Source organism: Lolium perenne, chromosome 7 (assembly GCF_019359855.2).
Source record: "Lolium perenne isolate Kyuss_39 chromosome 7, Kyuss_2.0, whole genome shotgun sequence".
NCBI classification, from domain to species: domain Eukaryota; kingdom Viridiplantae; phylum Streptophyta; class Magnoliopsida; order Poales; family Poaceae; genus Lolium; species Lolium perenne.
Window position 1 is genome coordinate 302977063 of NC_067250.2, and position 17385 is coordinate 302994447.

The window sequence follows — 17385 nt, forward strand, 5'->3', positions numbered from 1 at the left end:
TTGAACAGCAAGATTTGGAGACAGATATCTTCTAAAGGAAAAATTCCATCCCAGGTTTGCTGCAGCAGCAACAGTGATATCTTGCTCATTACAAATATGGAAAATCTCAGGGAAGGAATCTTTCAGTGGGACTTTGCCATACCAAGCATCATGCCAAAAACTAGTCAGCCTCCCATCCCCAACTTTCATTCTCCTGCCAGATAAATACAGGCTTTTTATTTTCTGCATATCAGTCCACAGGGGTGAGTCACCTGGCCTGCTCTTTGAATAAAAAACCCCAGATCCTCTAAGATATTTCTTACACATAAAATCATTCCAGGGGCTGTCTGATGATTCAATTTTCCACCACCACTTGCACATGAGGCTGATGTTGAATTTTGTGAGATCTTTCAGACCCAGACCCCCTTTTTTCTTTGGCTTACAGATCCATTTCCACTTGACAAAATGATACTTCCTTTTTTCTGCACTCCCAGCCCAGAAAAAAGATCTAATGGGCTTATCCATTTCTTCAATAGTTGTCTTATGTAACAAACGCAAGGACATTTGATAAACACCTGTACTGGACAGACATGCACCAATTTTTATCACTCTTCCACCAATAGACATGTTATTGCCTACCCAGGCACTCATTTTTTTCCTTGTCTTATCCCCAAGGAAACCCATTTCAGTGACAGTAGGCCTTCTAGCACAAATGGGAGTGCCCAGGTATTTTATTGGCCAAGTACCACTTTGACAATTAAACAGCTCTGAGTAACTTTGAATCTTGTTGTCATCATCCAGAATCATCATAACCTCACTTTTTTCAAAATTTATTTTTAACCCAGACATTGCTTCAAAAATGTAGAGTAACAGCTTGAGGTTTCTAGCTTGTTCTAAGTCATCTTGAATCAAGAAAATGGTATCATCAGCATACTGAAGCATAGCAACCCCTCTAGTGACAATATTATCAGCCAAACCAACCAAAAGCCCATTCTGCTGTGCCACAGATATCATCTTAGCAAGACTATTAGCTGCCATGTTGAAAAGGAATGGAGCAAATGGATCTCCTTGCCTAACACCTTTATGACTACCAAAATATGGACCAATTTTGTCATTAACTTTCACACTGAGAGTTCCTTCTGCTACTGCCTTTTTTATCCAGATCAACCAATTCTCACTGAACCCCTTCTGTCTACAGCAATCAAACAAAAAATCCCAGTTGACTTTGTCATATGCTTTTTCAAAGTCAATTTTTAACACAACCCCCTGTTGCTTTTTGAACTTTGCCTCTCTCAACACTTCTTGCAACAAAGCCACCCCATCAGTAATAAATCTTCCTTTTATAAATGCTGTCTGGCAAGGATGAATCACCTTGTTCATGATTGGAATTGCCCTAATAGTCAAAACCTTTGTGAAGATCTTGAAAAGGACTTGCAATAAGCAGATTGGCCTGTATTTTTGAATCTTGTCTGCATCAGGTCCTTTTGGAACAAGAGTTATAATACCATAGTTGATTCTCCTCAGATCAATAGCATGCCTGTGAAAATCACTAAAGACAGCCATCAGATCCACCTTAATGATATCCCAACACTCGTTGTAGAATTCAACAGGGATGCCATCAGGTCCAGCTGCCTTATTATTTTCCATCTGGTCAATAGCATTTTTTACTTCTTCCTCACTGAAGATTTTATCCATTGTGTCTCTCTCCTCATCACTGATAGTATCCTCAGCAGACCAAATGTGATCATCCAATCTAACGCCAGAATCAGCAACTGAGCCAAAAAGGTTTTTATAAAAGTTTGTTGCATGATTAAGCAACTCATCTGTCCCATGAATAACATTATCACCATCAGTCATGGAGAAAATTGTTCTCTTTCTCTTGCACCCATTAGAAATTCTATGAAAGAAGGAGGTGTTACTGTCACCCTGAAGGAGCCATTTTTCCCTGGATCTCTGCTGCCAGTATTTCTCCTCTTTGTCTAGAATGTTCAGTAACTCATGTTGCAGCTGGGTTCTTTTTCTAATCTGTGTGGCAGACAAAGCTTGTATCTCTTCTACTTTCTCAATTTCTTCTAGCTCACTGTTGATTTCTTTTCTTCTTTTGATGTCTCTCCCCTTCAGATTTGCTCCCCAGCCTTTCAACTCTTTCTTGACATTCTTCAGTTTCTGTTGCATTTTTCCCACACTGTCAGAAGCCCTGACAGGAATCTGCCAAGCCCTGGACACTCTGCTCTTGAAATCTTCTTCTTGCAACCAAGCTTTTTCAAATTTAAAATCCCTGACAACTTTTTCTTTCTGTTCCATAGTATCAAGGATCAAGGGATTGTGATCTGACATATCTCTGACAAGTTTATGTACTGTGGTTAGTGGAAACAAAGTCTCCCAGGCATCATTCATCAAAAACCTGTCAAGTTTTTCCAGAGTGGGGTCTTGTTGATTGTTAGACCAGGTGTATTGGCCTCCTGACAAATAGAGTTCTCTCAAGCCATGACAATTAATAATGGCATTAAACATGTCAGTCCATCTATTTCTCCTCATAGCTTTATTCTTTTCTGAAGGGAATCTAATGATATTAAAATCTCCCGAAATGAGCAAAGGTAGCTCTTGATCAATGCAGGCACTCCCCAGTTCAATCAGGAAATCTTCCTTGTCATCTAGTTGAGCAGCTCCATATACAATAATCAAATTCCACTTCATTTGTATTTTTTTGTCTAGTAAAGTAACTTTAATATAAAATCTGCCAACCTCAGTCCTGCAAATGTCAAACCTAGATGACCTAAAGCCACCCAGAATCCCACCACTTCTGCCACTAGAAGGAATCCATCTCCATTCAAACTCATTCAGCTGGTCAAACCTCCTGAAGAAAGCAGGAGAATAATCTGTCTATATAGTTTCTTGTAGACCAATGAAGTCAATCCCTTGGTTTCTGAGGAAATCTGCCAGGAAAACACTCATACCTTTCTTGCCAACTCCCCTGCAATTCAGTGTAGCACCTATCATAGATACTTGGAATTTTTCTTTCTATTTCTGGTTCCAGTCACAATGCCACACAAAGGGTGGTCATTGTGAACTTTCACCGAGGCAGCATTGGATTTTGCTAGTGCTCCTCTTGAGGCAACACCTGATTTTGTTGGTGCCCCTCTACCCTTCTTCTTCTCTGCTGATTTTCTTTGCTTTTTTGTTCTTCTGGATACCACAGGAGTAAAGTCATCTATATCATCCTCCAACTCTTCATTGAAACCCAACAGCAAAATAGTGTCTGACTCATTGACTACAGCTGTCTCTTTCCCCTGCATTTCTTTGATGGAATGTCTGGCAATCTCTAAATCTTTGAGATAATGCACTTTTTCAAGAGGCAAAGAAAACTGACTCACACCCATTTCAAGAGCTCTAGCTATAATATCATCATCATCTAAGACAACAAAGGAATTAGAAGTGTTTAAAGAAGTACCTGACAAATCCTTCTTCTTAGCAGCTGCTGCAGCTTTGTCAGCAACTTTGGTAGATGTGCCTCCTTGATTGCTCATCCTGGAGCTCCTCCTAGCAGGTGCCTCAGGGCACACATCTTGATGTCCACCTTCATCTTCTGTAGGTTTTTCCACCTGGGAGACTGGATCTTCTTGAGTACACTCCACTTCTGTAGTTGTGGACGTGATGGTGCTATACAATCAGTCAGGGTCTCAGGGAGTGCCGCTCGTTAAAACCAACTGTTTAGAGAGACAATTTCCGGCCGGCAATCAAATTCTAGACTTTGTAGAGTTATTAATTTTGGTTTCAGATGGTCAATTTTCTCACCCATGCTCACCAGCATAACCCTTAATACAAAATCCTCACCCACCTCTGTCTTTAGAGAAAAATCCATCAATGTTCAGTTTTAGGAATTCAGCTCGCGGCGTACACCAACACTACTCAGCAATTATAGTCTGAACTTTGCAGAGTTATTTTTCGTTTCAGAGCGACAGCTTTTCAGTTGTTGGTGTGGCGTCCTGGAAGATGATGCTAGCAAAGTCAGTAATATGTTTGAAGAGTTTGGTATTGTATAGCAGGTTGGTGTGCATGTGCAGCACGGTTGATATACTAGCTCTGAGCAAGATAAGTAGTAAACTAGTGTGCGGTTGCTACTACTTGACCCTTTTCGGGTTTATATATGCTAGTCTAAGCAATGTGCTAAATCGAATTCTTGATAGGAGTTTAAGCAAATGAGGATTTCTGGGTGCATAAGTAATCCATGGGTGGCTATTCAGTTTGATTCTTGATTATTTCTTTTGCAGTTTTTTGGTGTAAGTTGGTCATTTTTTCTCCAACTTTTGCCCATTTTTCGTTCAAAGTTTCAAATTTTGGATTCCAGAGATTCCCGGTGTTGGGTTCCCCAGAATTGCATAGGCCGGCGGCGCACGGCTCAGTCTTCGTCGGGTGGTCACTTCAGGGCTTGTCAAGCTCGATTGAGTGGTATCGGTGGTGCGCCTTGGCTCCAAGATGATCCTCCGGCTGTCGGATTGCAATAGTGTTGCTTTCTCCAGGGGCAATTGCTCATGTGTTCAGGATGGAGTTACTCATGTCTTTACGGTAGAATTTGATATGTTGTGATATTCTATTCATATCTTTTTTACATTATTAAACCTTTCAATGGATTATCGTACCAATTTGGATGATTGGACTTTACAATTATTTTGTCGAATTAATATGCATAAGGTGACCGTAAATGGGATAATTTAGCATAGGGGGTTGTGTGTGGGTCTTTTACATCTAAATGAGCAATACATGTGGACAGAACAAAAATATACAGGTTGCAGTTTTCCTGTATAACAATTATACGTGTTTTTTTTATGAAAATAGGCTTCTTGTATCGCCTGGCTCATAGGTGGTTTCTCTCAAACAAACTTGTTTTTTTTATTGTACGCAATTAGGATTAAATCTGAGTTACTAGGTTGTATATATGTACTGTATCATCTAGTCAAAAAATGTAAGTTATCAGCATATGTTTCTGTCTAGTTTCCAAATATGCTGGCCCAAAACATACCACCAACAAGTTGACCATATTGTACAAAGTAGTGAGAATGACCACCTTGTTTGCATGACAAAGGCATTGATGTATTGCCCCACATAGTTGCCTCAACAATGAAGGCCTGCTAGTCAGGCCAAACCCATCACAAAGGCATTGATTTGGCCAATTGTGTTCTACTGTACTTGTGCCTGGTCCACTATTTCAACCTCAAGCTTTTAGTCTAATACAACAAACCTAATTGTTTGAGTGCCTTATTTATCATGGAAATACGTGAGTCCCTTGCAAACCACCAATTGGCGTAATTAGTCGAAATTAATAAGGTTGTGTAATTTTTTTAATTATGGAGTAATGCCAAATCCATGCTTGGGGAATGTACAAAACTATAATTTCCGGAAACTTCTAGAAATTGTCAAAAATAGAAAGACAGCCTATATATTTAATTGCTTTCCATATTAGTATGTAGCAATTACACTTATCCTACAGCTGTGCCATCTTGCGGCTCATGCCATCAGGTTATATATGTCCGTTTTCTTCGCCCAGGTTTGCGCAAATCGAAGCGAGAATTATTAGGTGCATAAGAAATCTATATTCTGCGGGTATGTACAATCTTCTGCGCCTTTTTTTCCCACATGTCAATCTAGTTATGCAGTATTTTTCGATTTGCATAAGTTTAGTCATTTGTTCTTGTACAATCTATTTTAGATCTTTGTGATCCCACAATTGGTACTTGCCAGAATTCTAAATCTAAATATCAATATGGTGTTAGCTGTCGTTGACTTTGTAATCAGGATGTAGTAAATTTAGCAAACATTCATGGTATGGAATCGATGCACCAAAGCATGCTTTTCACGATCTGATAGGTAGGATCCTTCTCAGGTTAGCATATGTTTTGGTTGGTTTAAGATCATGACCCAAGATCTGGATCACTATCAAATTCGATCTTACTCTTAGCGCTGAACTATAGATCCAAACGGTCCCAAAGGGATCTAGTAAATTGACTGGGAAGTTGGAATTTCGGCTACCTCTTGTGAAAGGTGCAAATCTCTGAAGGGGATATGAGTGCGATGGTGCTATCGAAATATGCATCATGATATTTACGCACAAAATATTTTTAAATATTATGAAATATAATTTGACTGGTTATCCGCGATTAATATTTTGTATCCCTTTCTGCTCTATATATTCACGTATGCTGCTGGTGTTTCTATCTCATTTAAGAAATAAACATGTTCACCGTATTTTTTATATGTATATGATGTGGATATGGTTTTTCTACTATCGGACCGAATTTGATCCGCTCCCACCCTTGTCACAATCTTCTGTTCTTTTTCTTCTTTTGAAACCATCTGGTGGGAAATATTCAACTAAGCTATCCACTCTCTAGCTATATGTGCTTTATGGAAGACCTGCGGGGCCTTGGTGTAGTTCGAAAACCGCCATTGCCACTATTCTCTGCTGGTACAATCTAAGCCGTTTATATGTTAAATCTTATATATACTGTAGTTCAGTGCCTTTCAAATGATTAGGACAATTCTTGCTGAGTGGAATTTAGTTTCAATGTGCAGAGTTCATTCTGTTTGGGGGACTAAGTTTTTTTGGTGGCTTGGAAACTGCTGTGAAATTTAGCCAGATTGGTTCTGTTGATTTCTGTCAACCATTTAGTCTGTTCGTTTTTTCTGGTGCAAATTAGATCATACATGTGTATTTTCAGAATTTTAACTATGCAGTTTTCTGCGCTAGTTCTATTTGTTTGAACTTCTCTAATTTTCTGAAGTAGCAGATAATTATGTTTCATATAGTTTTTGGAAGATTGTAACAAGGAAATTTACTCGGTGTTTGAAACTGGTCTTAAAAGTGAGTCACGCATGATCAAACTCATTTAAAGACATTGCACAAAAACTTATTTTGTAACCAAGGAGGCTTGCACTATCTTGACTGTCTTTGAGATTGTCTTTACGATTGAGCTAAATAATACTTTTTATTGTTTTTCACAGTGCTGAGAAGACCATAGATTTCCGACAAGCCAGGTCAAGCAGTGGACATGGAACAACAGCCTCAGCCTGCAATGGGTGATCTTGATGGTGGATCACTTGTGTATCCTGCTTCAGCCTATGGTCATGCAGCAACAGTAGCTATTGGTGTCACTCCAGCCGGTTCACAGCCAACAGCACAACCACTCCCTTCTAATCCAGCTCAGGTCAGTGCTCAGAACCAGCTTCTCTACGAGCAATCGCAACAATTTCAGCAGCAGCAACAGAGGCAACTCCAGCAGTTCTGGGCGGAACGTCTGTCCGAGATCGAGCAGCCCACTGACTTCAAGAACCACGTGCTGCCACTCGCCAGAATAAAGAAGATCATGAAGGCCGACGAGGATGTCTGCATGATCTCAGCCGATGCTCTGGTGATCTTCGCAAAAGCCTGCGAGATGTTCGTCCTGGAGCTGACGCTGCGTTCATGGATGCACACCGAGGAGAACAAGCGCCGTACCTTGCAGAAGAATGACATTGCGACTGCCATCACCAGGACTGATATCTACGACTTCCTAGTGGACATATTTCCCAGGGATGAGATGAAGGTGGAGGGAGTGGGGCTTCCAAGGGCTGGACAGCAGGCTCCGGCCGATGCTTGCCAGTATTACTACGCGCAGCAGGCTCAGCAGCAGGTGCCTGGTGCACCAATGGTGTATGGTGGGCAGCAGGGCCAGCCGGTGACTTATGCGTATCAGGATCCTCAGGAACAGCAGCAGGGGCCTCCCGCGGCGCACCAATCTTTTGATGAAAGTGGCTTAGGTGGTGAGACGTGTGCTGCCCTGAAGGCTGAAGCTGCCTCCAGATTCAGAAACCTCAATTTTGTCTAGACATTTTTTGTTTTTTTAAGTTTCGCGTTAGCTTTATATGATTGTTAGAATTGGTTGAACCTAGTTGTTCTGATTATGGAGATTGAGGAGTTCCTCCATGGATGATTTGTTTCTGTCGTGGTGTCGTACTATCGTTATGGAAGGTTTATGTTTTTGAGATAATTTGGTTAAATTTTTACCATACCGTTCCATTCCAAATCAAAACGTTGGCATCTGGTGATGGCATTTTGACATGCCAACTCGTTGAGTGGCATGCTGCCTCTATCCTATGATCTGTTTGCTTGTGGTTGGTGTTGTTGTATGCCATTAGGTGCTGTGATGCCCCGAAGTCTGAAGCTGTCACTAGGTTGGCATGTCCAACAACCCGAGGTAAACACATATAAATTGACCGATTGTATCTGTGTGGCCAAAAAATAGATCTACACCCTAGCCTAGCGGTGCAACATAAAATGACCGATTGTCCATGATAACGTAAACGCGGTCCAAATTTGTGCTGAGAATGCGTCGGCATGGATAGTGCACGGACGCAGCGGGTGTCCGCGTCCTGTTGGCACGGCCCCGCCTGGCGGGGGGGGGGGGGGGGGGGGGAGCGAGGCCGCAACGCTTCGGCCTCTTCGCTTCCGGGCCTGCGCGTGCCACAGCCTTCTACGGCCACCATCAATGGCACGATTCGTCTTTAGCGGCCGCGCCAGGTCTTCTGCGCCACCACCAATGGAACAGGGCTTCGACTTCCACGCTTGTCCTTAAAAGGGCATGGGCGATATCATGCGCCTATTTTCGCCCACAGTTGCTCCCACCACACCGACAGCCACAACGCTCCACCGCCTCGCCATGGGGAGGAAGAAGAACGACCACGAGGCATCCTCGTCGCAGGTGAAGGAGGAGAAACCTTGGATCAGGGCCCCCCTCCTTGTCAGTGTCGCCCCGCTGCTCTAAGACAACTAGCGGGCCTGCGATTGCTGGAACAACTTGCACCCCAGGTGGCCCCTTAGCACCGCGCGCGTGCCCAACCCATCCCAGGATCTGGCATGGAGTGGCTCGAACAGATGCGACCGTTCTATCGCCGGACCTCCACGGAGACCCCGCGTACACCATCGATTCCCCCATGTGGGATGTCTACCACTGACACGAAACAGACAAGAGGCGGCTAACAAGGTTTCTCGGCGATCGGGCTACAATTCGGCCCGCCTCCATGACCTTGTTGACCGCTGCCGCGTACGCTGCCACCTGCGCCGCCTCCCCACCCTAGTAAATGTTGGGCGAAGACATCCCGGGCAGGGTGATGCGGAAACAACCCTGACAACTTCATCACCAGCGTGTTCCATGAGATTCATATGGCACTGGAGGAGGGCAGGAAAATCGAGCACCGGAAGAACTGACCGAGAAGGAGGGAGCGATGCTAGGCATCCTCATATCGAAGCTGCCGCCAATGCACTGGGCCTGTCGGAGGAAGACACCTTCAACCTGGCGTTGTAGGCCTCGGTGTCGCCTCCTTTGTCGCATGCGCCCTTGTGGGACCCGTGGGTAGCAATGGCCGCTCCACCTCCACACCACCGGCCACACCGGTATTTTCTCCGTCGGTTCCAGACTAGCTAGGGTGATCCCAGACCTCGTCGATCTGACATAGGTGCCTAGTGGCGACGAGGCGTAGCCTAGGGTTATGGTTTTAGCTGGCCATGGCATTTTTATATGTTCATGTTTTTATTTTTCGCACTATGTAAATTGTTTTACGGATAATTTTTTCTAGGAAAACAAATGCGTCGGACCGCTGGGAGCCCCAGGTGCAAATGGTCATCCGGTTCTTTTCAGCCGATTTCACATCCGCGGACCGATGCAAACGGATGCAGACAATTATTTTTAGTGACCAAAATGCATCGGGCCGCTAGAGATGCTCTCGGAGTACTCATTTTAGCATGGACATCTAAAAAAAAATGCTCCAGCCTTCACGTTAGCTTATATATGATGGGTATATTGCATGAAAATTCGATCGCCGCCCTTCTCTGAGCCTCCTGCCGACGGACCCTCTTAAGGGCACGCCTAGCCAGATCCGATGATGTCTCCGCCAGATCTTTCCCACTCACCGGCGCGGGAGTTTGACAGATGTAGCGGAGGAGATCGCCTTCGCTGGCCGGCTTGCGTCCCCTCCTCCCCGTCGCTAGCTTCGTCATCGTCAGACTCCTGGAGAATCCAGAAACGTCCTCCGGGAAGACGCTCCGGTGACCAGGCAGCCTCATTCCCCGTCCGGCTCTTGCGTCGCCAGGCTCCTACCTAACGGCCTTGTTATAGAAAATAAATAATTAAGACTTTTTTAAAAGTTTTGTGGACACACCTATATATACACGGCGTTCATTGGAGGGAGGAGCAATCTAATCCAAACGGTATAGAAACAACGGCGCCGGACAGAGGTGTGTGTGTGGCTCCCTCCCCATAGCCGTAGGTTGCCGATCTCGGCAAGCCCTCCGCTGGACCACGCCGCGCGCGGCTCGCTGGCTTTGGCCGCGGATTCGTTGCCGTTTGCAGCACACACGAGACACGACCGCATGTCACCGGCGATTGCTCATCAGCCACGGCAATGTCAAGTCAGTGAGTCACCGAACAAACAGAGAAAAGCACAGCACGCCGGCTGCGCAAACCCCTCGATCATCTATTACGTATTAACTCTGGCTAGTAGCAATGCTATCGCTACGTGTAAATTTCCTTGGAATGAACCATCCTGATTGGATCACGTACGTACTTCTCAGGATACACGATGATGAACGATGTCACACATGCCAGTGGATGCCCATGTGTAAACGCGCGCTGTGATGCCTTGTGCATTCAATTACTTTTAAGCTTAAGCTAGCTAGATGATCTGCCAACTGTGTTTTTTTCTTTTTAAAACACGAACCAAAAGCTTTACAACTTACTAATTATCAAGAAATTGAACATTTGTTGGTTTGGTCTTGTGAATACTGTTCTCATAAATCTAGCTCCTCCAAATGCACACACAACCGTAGTACTTCGTATAAAGCAAGTATCTATCAATACATCGCAAGCTCTATTACTGGTAGTAGTCATAACCGATCGCATATAATTCTAAGCATGCAAATTTCAAGCGCAAGCGCCTTCTCTATACTACTACTACTACTACTACTAGTACTAGTAATAGGAGTAGAAATTAGCTTAATATACTACCCTAACCAAATTAGACACTAGCTCCGCAGTTGCAGTGTGGTGTCTGCTGCGCGCTCCGTCACCTCACTAGTAGAAAATCTCTCATCAGTACCGGTTCCAGAGGGGATTTAGTACCGGTTGAGCAACCGGTATTAATTATCCGGCACTAAAGCCCTCCCCCCCCTTCGTACCGGTTGCTTACGAACCGGTATAAAAGGCCCTCCACGTGGGCCACCAGGAGAGCTCAGGGCCAAGGAGTTTTGGTACCGGTTGGTAATACGAACCGGTACCAAAGGTTCCCACCCGCGGCAGGGAATTTGCCCAAATCTCTGCCGCGGCAGAGAATTGGCTTTTTAGGGTTTTTGGAGGGGTTTAGGGATATCGGTTTGTTTCATATCGCGTCGATGCACCAGAAACGCGTTTGGGTTTAGGTAGTACATGAAGATCAAGATGATGCATAGTAAGTTGGTGCATATAATATAACACACATGTTATTGCATAAGATCGCAAATTAAGTAGCACTATGCATGAAGATCGATCTTCATGCATAGTGGTACTCTCCGAGGCGTACTCTATATATGTCTATTACATGTAGCATAGTGGTACTCTTCGAGTCAACTATATATGTAACATGTACATCTTCATTCATAGTGGTACTCTGCGAGTGGTGGTATGACGTCCCGAAGGAAAAATCCCGCCAATTCCTCGCCTATTGCTATGAAGCGGTCATCGAGTGGGAGCTTGTTCCGCTTTCTTGCCAACTATAAAAGAATAAGATACAAATGAATACGTGAAACAACTATTACTGAAACTCAGCACAACTTATGATAACAAAACAAATTTGTGAAGATTGTTTTTGTACCTCTTTATTTCTTTCATTATTCGTTCTCTCGTTGACAATTCTGCGGATGTACTCGCAAACGAAGAATCCACAGAGATCGGTCCCCGGAGGTTGTTGCGGGCATTTCTTTACAAGAATATAATTCAATCAAACAATAGTCAAGTATGATAATTAAAAGGTGTGTGGACCTAGGTAGTACTACTTACTTTCGCACGCCATCGCAGCTTCGGTGTCCATTCACGGGACGTATCTTCCTTGATGAAAGTTTGCCATACGCTGCTCGACAAAAGAAAATGCATAAAAGAGTCATCAATTAGTTCAAAGCAGGAAATTAACGAAACAAACCGATAAGAATTAAATTACCTTCTGAGCATTAAAAAACAAGACACGTATAGATCCTTTTTTTTTGCTTAGTGAGTCCAAGACTTCAACTTCTCCAATTTCCAAATTGATGACGAGAAGAATAAAGTGAAACCTACGCACGTTTCAATATGTAGTGTCATATATATAAGTCATTAGTTAAAATTTTGACATACGGTGAGCAAAATATAATGTGTTATAAGACAGGAAGACTCACTCGAAGTTGTAAGGCCAAAGTATTAGCTTTTTGTCACGTTGTCGCTTCAAAAACCTTAGCAAAGTCTGCGGTGTATCCTTGTTATAGAGGGGATTCTCTATGGTTTTAACATGCATTGTGTGCGGGTCAATGAACCCAATGTCTGTGATATCGTCCCTTTTGCATTCGAGCATCTTCGATCTGCATAATATAGCGCACAAAAGATTATAATCTGCAGACAATGAACGACTTCTCCAATTAAATAAATAAATCACTTACAGACAATAGCAACTGATGATTGATTTGTCGAGGGCCCGGAGATTGTATAACTGAAAGAGTTCGGCGAAGTCAACGTTCACACAAGATTCTCCTGGAAGTAGTGCTCTTCCCTAACTCGCACCATGATAGTCTCGATCCCTTCCTTTGAGGCCTTAAGGTACCACGAATGCAAGTTACGCATACATGTTGGTACCTTCCTGAGATTCTCGACCAAATCTTTCCCTTGAACAAACTGATATGCTCGTTCAGCCAAGGCGTAATCAGTTGCGTCTTGTCGAGAACTTTGAACGGTCTTCCCGTCAAACACCTTGAGAGGGGCGACCGATTGAACGGGTTGTTGTCCGAGCTGGTAGACACTGTGTATCCCTTTTATCTCCCTGATACCCGATTGAACGGGTTTTGTCGCCTCGATCATCTTGTCATACGACCTTTCAATAGAACGTGCATAGTCAGATGGCGGCGATGGTACAGGGTCATATAGATTGTCAACGGTACGCACAACTTTCACCCGATCTAGTGTCTTCTCGAAAGGTATCTCTGGCACTTTCGGTGCAAAAAATTTCTTCACCTCGGCCTGAACGGCCTCCGCGTTTTCCTCTGGAGTTTTTTCCCAAGGTAACTTCTCAGTAGGCGGCAGTTGTTTCTCCTTTCTAGTTTTCTTCCTAGGCGGCGTACCGTTCCGCTTAACGGACGTTGTCTTACGCGGAGGATCTCGAGATGGTGGACTCACGCTGGGGTCCCTCTCAGGTAGGTGTGGACTTGGCTGCTCACTAGGACTGCCACCAGGAGGAGTCGATGGCATTTGCTGCTCATGTGTAGGAGTCGGTGGCCTTTGCAAAAGGACGACGTACTTCTTCGGCCATAGGGCGAAACCGTGCTTGACATCGGCGTTGTCCTCTCATCTTCACCTCTAGGAATATCAAGCTCCACTTTTTCAAAATCCGAAACAACTTCATCCACCCCGACACGAACACAACCAGGTGGAATGGGCATATGATGGTGCATTGCTCCATCTTCACTTGGGTACACATAGCCGACCGCCACCTTAACAGACGCGGTCCTGATTAACATATGTAGCTCGCAATCTGTCTTCTCCGTGACATAATCCACGGGGTAGCTTCCTCCACATCCGTCAAGATGCGAGGAACCGACACTGCTTCTTCGCTGAGATGGGGCAGCATCGGCTTGTGGATCCTGTAGAAACAGCGGCTGATCAGGTGCCCTCTGATTTCTCTCAAGAGCCTCCACCCTAGTTAACAATTCCGTTACAATGTCGGCGTCCTTCTTCTTCTTTCGCGAACGGCTTCTATAAGTGTCGCCGCTGTCCGGCCACGCTTCCTTCATGGTGAGACCTGGGCGAGCTCGTACCCGTCCAACATGTTCAGGGTTCCCCGCAGCGAGTGTCAGCTCGTCATTCTCTCGATCGGGAATGTACTCTCCCTTTCTGACCTTTTCAATTGCATCTACAAGCTTCGGTACAATTGCCTCAATTTTTTCCTTCCATTTTCCCTTCGCAACGATCAACCCTGTCTTTGGGTCCAACCCTGCCCCATGAGCGAACAACCAGAACTTGGACCGTTCGGGCCAGTCCCATGTCTGTGGAGTGATTCCATGATCAATCAGTTTATTCTCAAACGCTGTCCACTTCGGAATGGCACTCTTGTAGCCACCTGACCCCAAATGATGCGGAAGTTTCTTCTTTGCAGCATTTTCGGTATTTTTCTTCGATCGGGACACAAAAGTAGACGATTTCTTGTAATCCTTAAATGCGGCCCAGTGATCTTTTATCTTCACTAGATTATCATCGAATACTGGATCTTCATTCTTATATTTGTCCCATAAATTTTTCTTGAAGGTCTGGAATTGTATGGCCATCTTCTTCCATGTCCATTCCTTGACTTTATTCTTCTGGCCTTCCGTCATGTCTTCCGGTAGGCTGAACTTTGTCAGTAGCGTGTCCCAAAGAAATTTTTTCATCGCATCGTTGACATAACTAGCACCACTCTCCGGGTTCTTCGGCTTATGCCACTCTTGAATGCTGATCGGTACATGGTCCCTAACAATAACTCCGGATGGACTTGTAAATTTGCGGCAAAACTCCTTGGGCTCCACTGGTTCACCATTATCCTTGAATGCCGTGAGGGCTAACCTGCCGTCGCCCTTTAGCACCCGCGTCGGGCCTCGTTTTGATCTAACAGACTTGCTCGATGATCCAGAAGGCTAAAAGAAAAAATTATTCGTTAATAAGTGCAATACAAATAAATGAATGCATCTAGGGATGAACATATAGACTAATTGATACATAGATATACACCTCGCCGGAGTTTGTGATGGACACTTCGTTGTCTCTTCTAATTTGTTCAGACTCAAGTCCCTCGCCGAAATCATTCAGAAAGTCTTGGAAATCGTTGTCATCTCCATCGTCGGGTTCCGGACCACGGGCACTCTCATAGATCAATTGCTGCACCGCTTCTTCCCCCTCCTCATCTCGGACGAAGGTGCCGTCCTCCATACCTCAATGTCACTGCAAAATTAAGAAAGCAATTGTATTTCATTCATCATGTCATGATCATATAACAGATTGCTAGATGGATAACAATTGACTGGATGTCGCGGCGCCACGGTCACGGACTCGGCGTTCCCCCTCCTCCTCTCGCTCTTCTCGACCCTAACACTACTCGGCGTTCCCCCTCCTCCTCTCGCTCTTCTCGACCCTAACACTACTCGGCGGCGCGCCCTCTCGCTCTTCTCGACCCTAACACTACTCGGCGGCGCGCCCTCTCGCTCTTCTCGACCCTAACACTACTCGGCGTTCCCCCTCCTCCTCTCGCTCTTCTCGACCCTAACACTACTCGGCGGCGCGCCCTCTCGCTCTTCTCGACCCTAACACTACTCGGCGGCGCGCCCTCTCGCTCTTCTCGACCCTAACACTACTCGGCATGACCTTTGCTAAAAATTCGGCAAATATCCCTGCAACTATAACCAGCACTTATAACCAGAGACAAATATCATATATTTGCAACAGCACATCATATATTTGCAACAACACATCATATATTTGCAAAAACACATCATATATTTGCTCCTCCCCAGCCACGACCAGTTCGCTCCATAGCTCCTGCGCAGCTAGCTTCCCGGTCTCTCTTCCCCAGCCATTTCTTGCTCTAACCATTCGGTTTGATCCAATTCTCAACGGTATTGCGATTACGGCGGCGACGGAAGCGGCCATGGACGAGCAGTGAATGATCGGGCAGCCTTCCCCTACCCTGAGCCTCGGCCTCAACCTCGGCCGGCCGACGGCGCGGCGCGCGGTGACCACCAAGGTCCTCGTGGAGGAGGACTTCATGTCCGTCAAAAAAAGCCACGAGGTTGAGGCGCTGGAAGCCGAGCTCCGGCGGGTGGGCGAGGAGAACAGGCGGCTCGGCGAGATGCTCCGCTCGCTCGTGGCTAAGTACGGTGAGCTGCAGGGCAAGGTCACCGGCATGATGGCGGCCGCGGCGGCCACCCAGCAGCACCAGTCGTCCACGACTTCGGAGGGCGGCTCGGCGGCCTCTCCGTCCAGGAAGCGCGTCCGCAGCGACAGCCTCGAAACCCCTCTAAGCGCGTCCGCCGGCCTCACACGTATTTCCTCGAACACCCTGCGGGCGTGCGTGAGGGGAGGCCGACGGCGACCGTGGCGCGGCAGCCGACGCGCGCGCGGGCTCCTCCCGGCGAGGCGCGTGGCGGCCAGGGAGGCGACGCGAGGGAGGCGAGGGAGGGAGAGGAGGGGGTGCTCACCTCGGTGAGGGCGACGGCGGCGGGGAGAGGTGGAGCGGCGCGGGCGACGCGGCGACGATGGCGGCGGCTTCAGTGAGGGCGACGGCAGCGGCTACGGCGAGGGCGACGGCGACGGCGATGTGGATGGCGGCCGCTACGGCGACGGCAATGACGGAGTCGGCGTCGGCGACGGGGAGCTCTGCGAGGTCTCTGGCGCGCGGAAGAAGAAGGAATTTGGGGAAATTTTGCCCCGCGCTAAGTCCTAACTAGGGGGAAACCCCTTTGGTACCGGTTGGTACCACCAACCGGTACGAAAGGTCTTTCGTACGTTGGTGGTACCAACCGGTACCAAAGGTTTTTTTTTTGTTTTTCTTTTGCTGTTTCTTTTGTTTTTCTTTTTCTTTTCTTTTTCTTTCCTGTTTCTTTTGCTGTTTCTGTTTCTTTTCTTTTTATTTTCTGTTTCTTTTCTTTTTATTTTCTGTTTCTTTTCTTTTCTGTTTCTTTTCTATTGCTTTTCTATTTCTTTTTTCTATTGCTTTTCTATTTTTTCTGTTTCTTTTCTATTCCTGTTTCTTTTTCTTTATTTTCTATTTATTTTTTCTATTTATTTTTTCTATTTATTTTTTCTATTTATTTTTTCTATTACTTTTCTTTTTCCTTTCTTTTCTATTTCTTTTCTATTTCTTTTCTCTATTCTATTTCTTTTCTTTACTCTCGCCACGACGCCGTCCGCACAGGAAACTTTCCCGCCCTGACGTCGCGCGGGAAACTTTCCCGCCACGACGCTGCGCGGAAACTTTCCCGCCACGACGCCGCGCGTGGGAGAAAAAAGGCGGAAAAGAAAGGGCGGGAATGAAATTTTATTACGATTGAACTCGAATTAAAAGTACATAGCTTAACTGAAAATTAAAGATACATGGCCAAATTCTACTGTTGGAGTCATTCAGTCATACTCGTGC

General features: G+C 45.5%; 2 protein-coding genes and 1 long non-coding RNA gene across 3 annotated transcripts; 2 read left to right on the forward strand and 1 right to left on the reverse strand.

Annotated features, from left to right (window-relative positions):
- Positions 1 to 4328: 4328 nt before the first annotated feature.
- On the forward strand, positions 4329 to 8019 carry LOC127311972 (nuclear transcription factor Y subunit C-4-like). The gene has a single exon (XM_051342448.2). It carries the CDS (start codon positions 7026 to 7028, stop codon positions 7839 to 7841), a length of 816 nt encoding a protein of 271 aa, XP_051198408.1. The 5' UTR covers positions 4329 to 7025; the 3' UTR covers positions 7842 to 8019.
- Positions 8020 to 11558: 3539 nt separating this feature from the next.
- LOC127311971 (uncharacterized) lies at positions 11559 to 12774 on the reverse strand. The gene is made up of 6 exons (XR_011748532.1): positions 12671 to 12774; positions 12413 to 12592; positions 12199 to 12310; positions 12042 to 12111; positions 11857 to 11961; positions 11559 to 11755 (listed from the first exon to the last, which is right to left on the reverse strand). It is a non-coding gene; the product is annotated as an uncharacterized lncRNA (long non-coding RNA).
- A 2999-nt stretch (positions 12775 to 15773) lies between these two features.
- Positions 15774 to 16455, forward strand: LOC127315101 (WRKY transcription factor WRKY28-like). The gene has a single exon (XM_051345630.2). The coding sequence runs from the start codon at positions 15913 to 15915 to the stop codon at positions 16453 to 16455; it is 543 nt and encodes a 180-aa protein (XP_051201590.1). The 5' UTR covers positions 15774 to 15912.
- Positions 16456 to 17385: the final 930 nt, after the last annotated feature.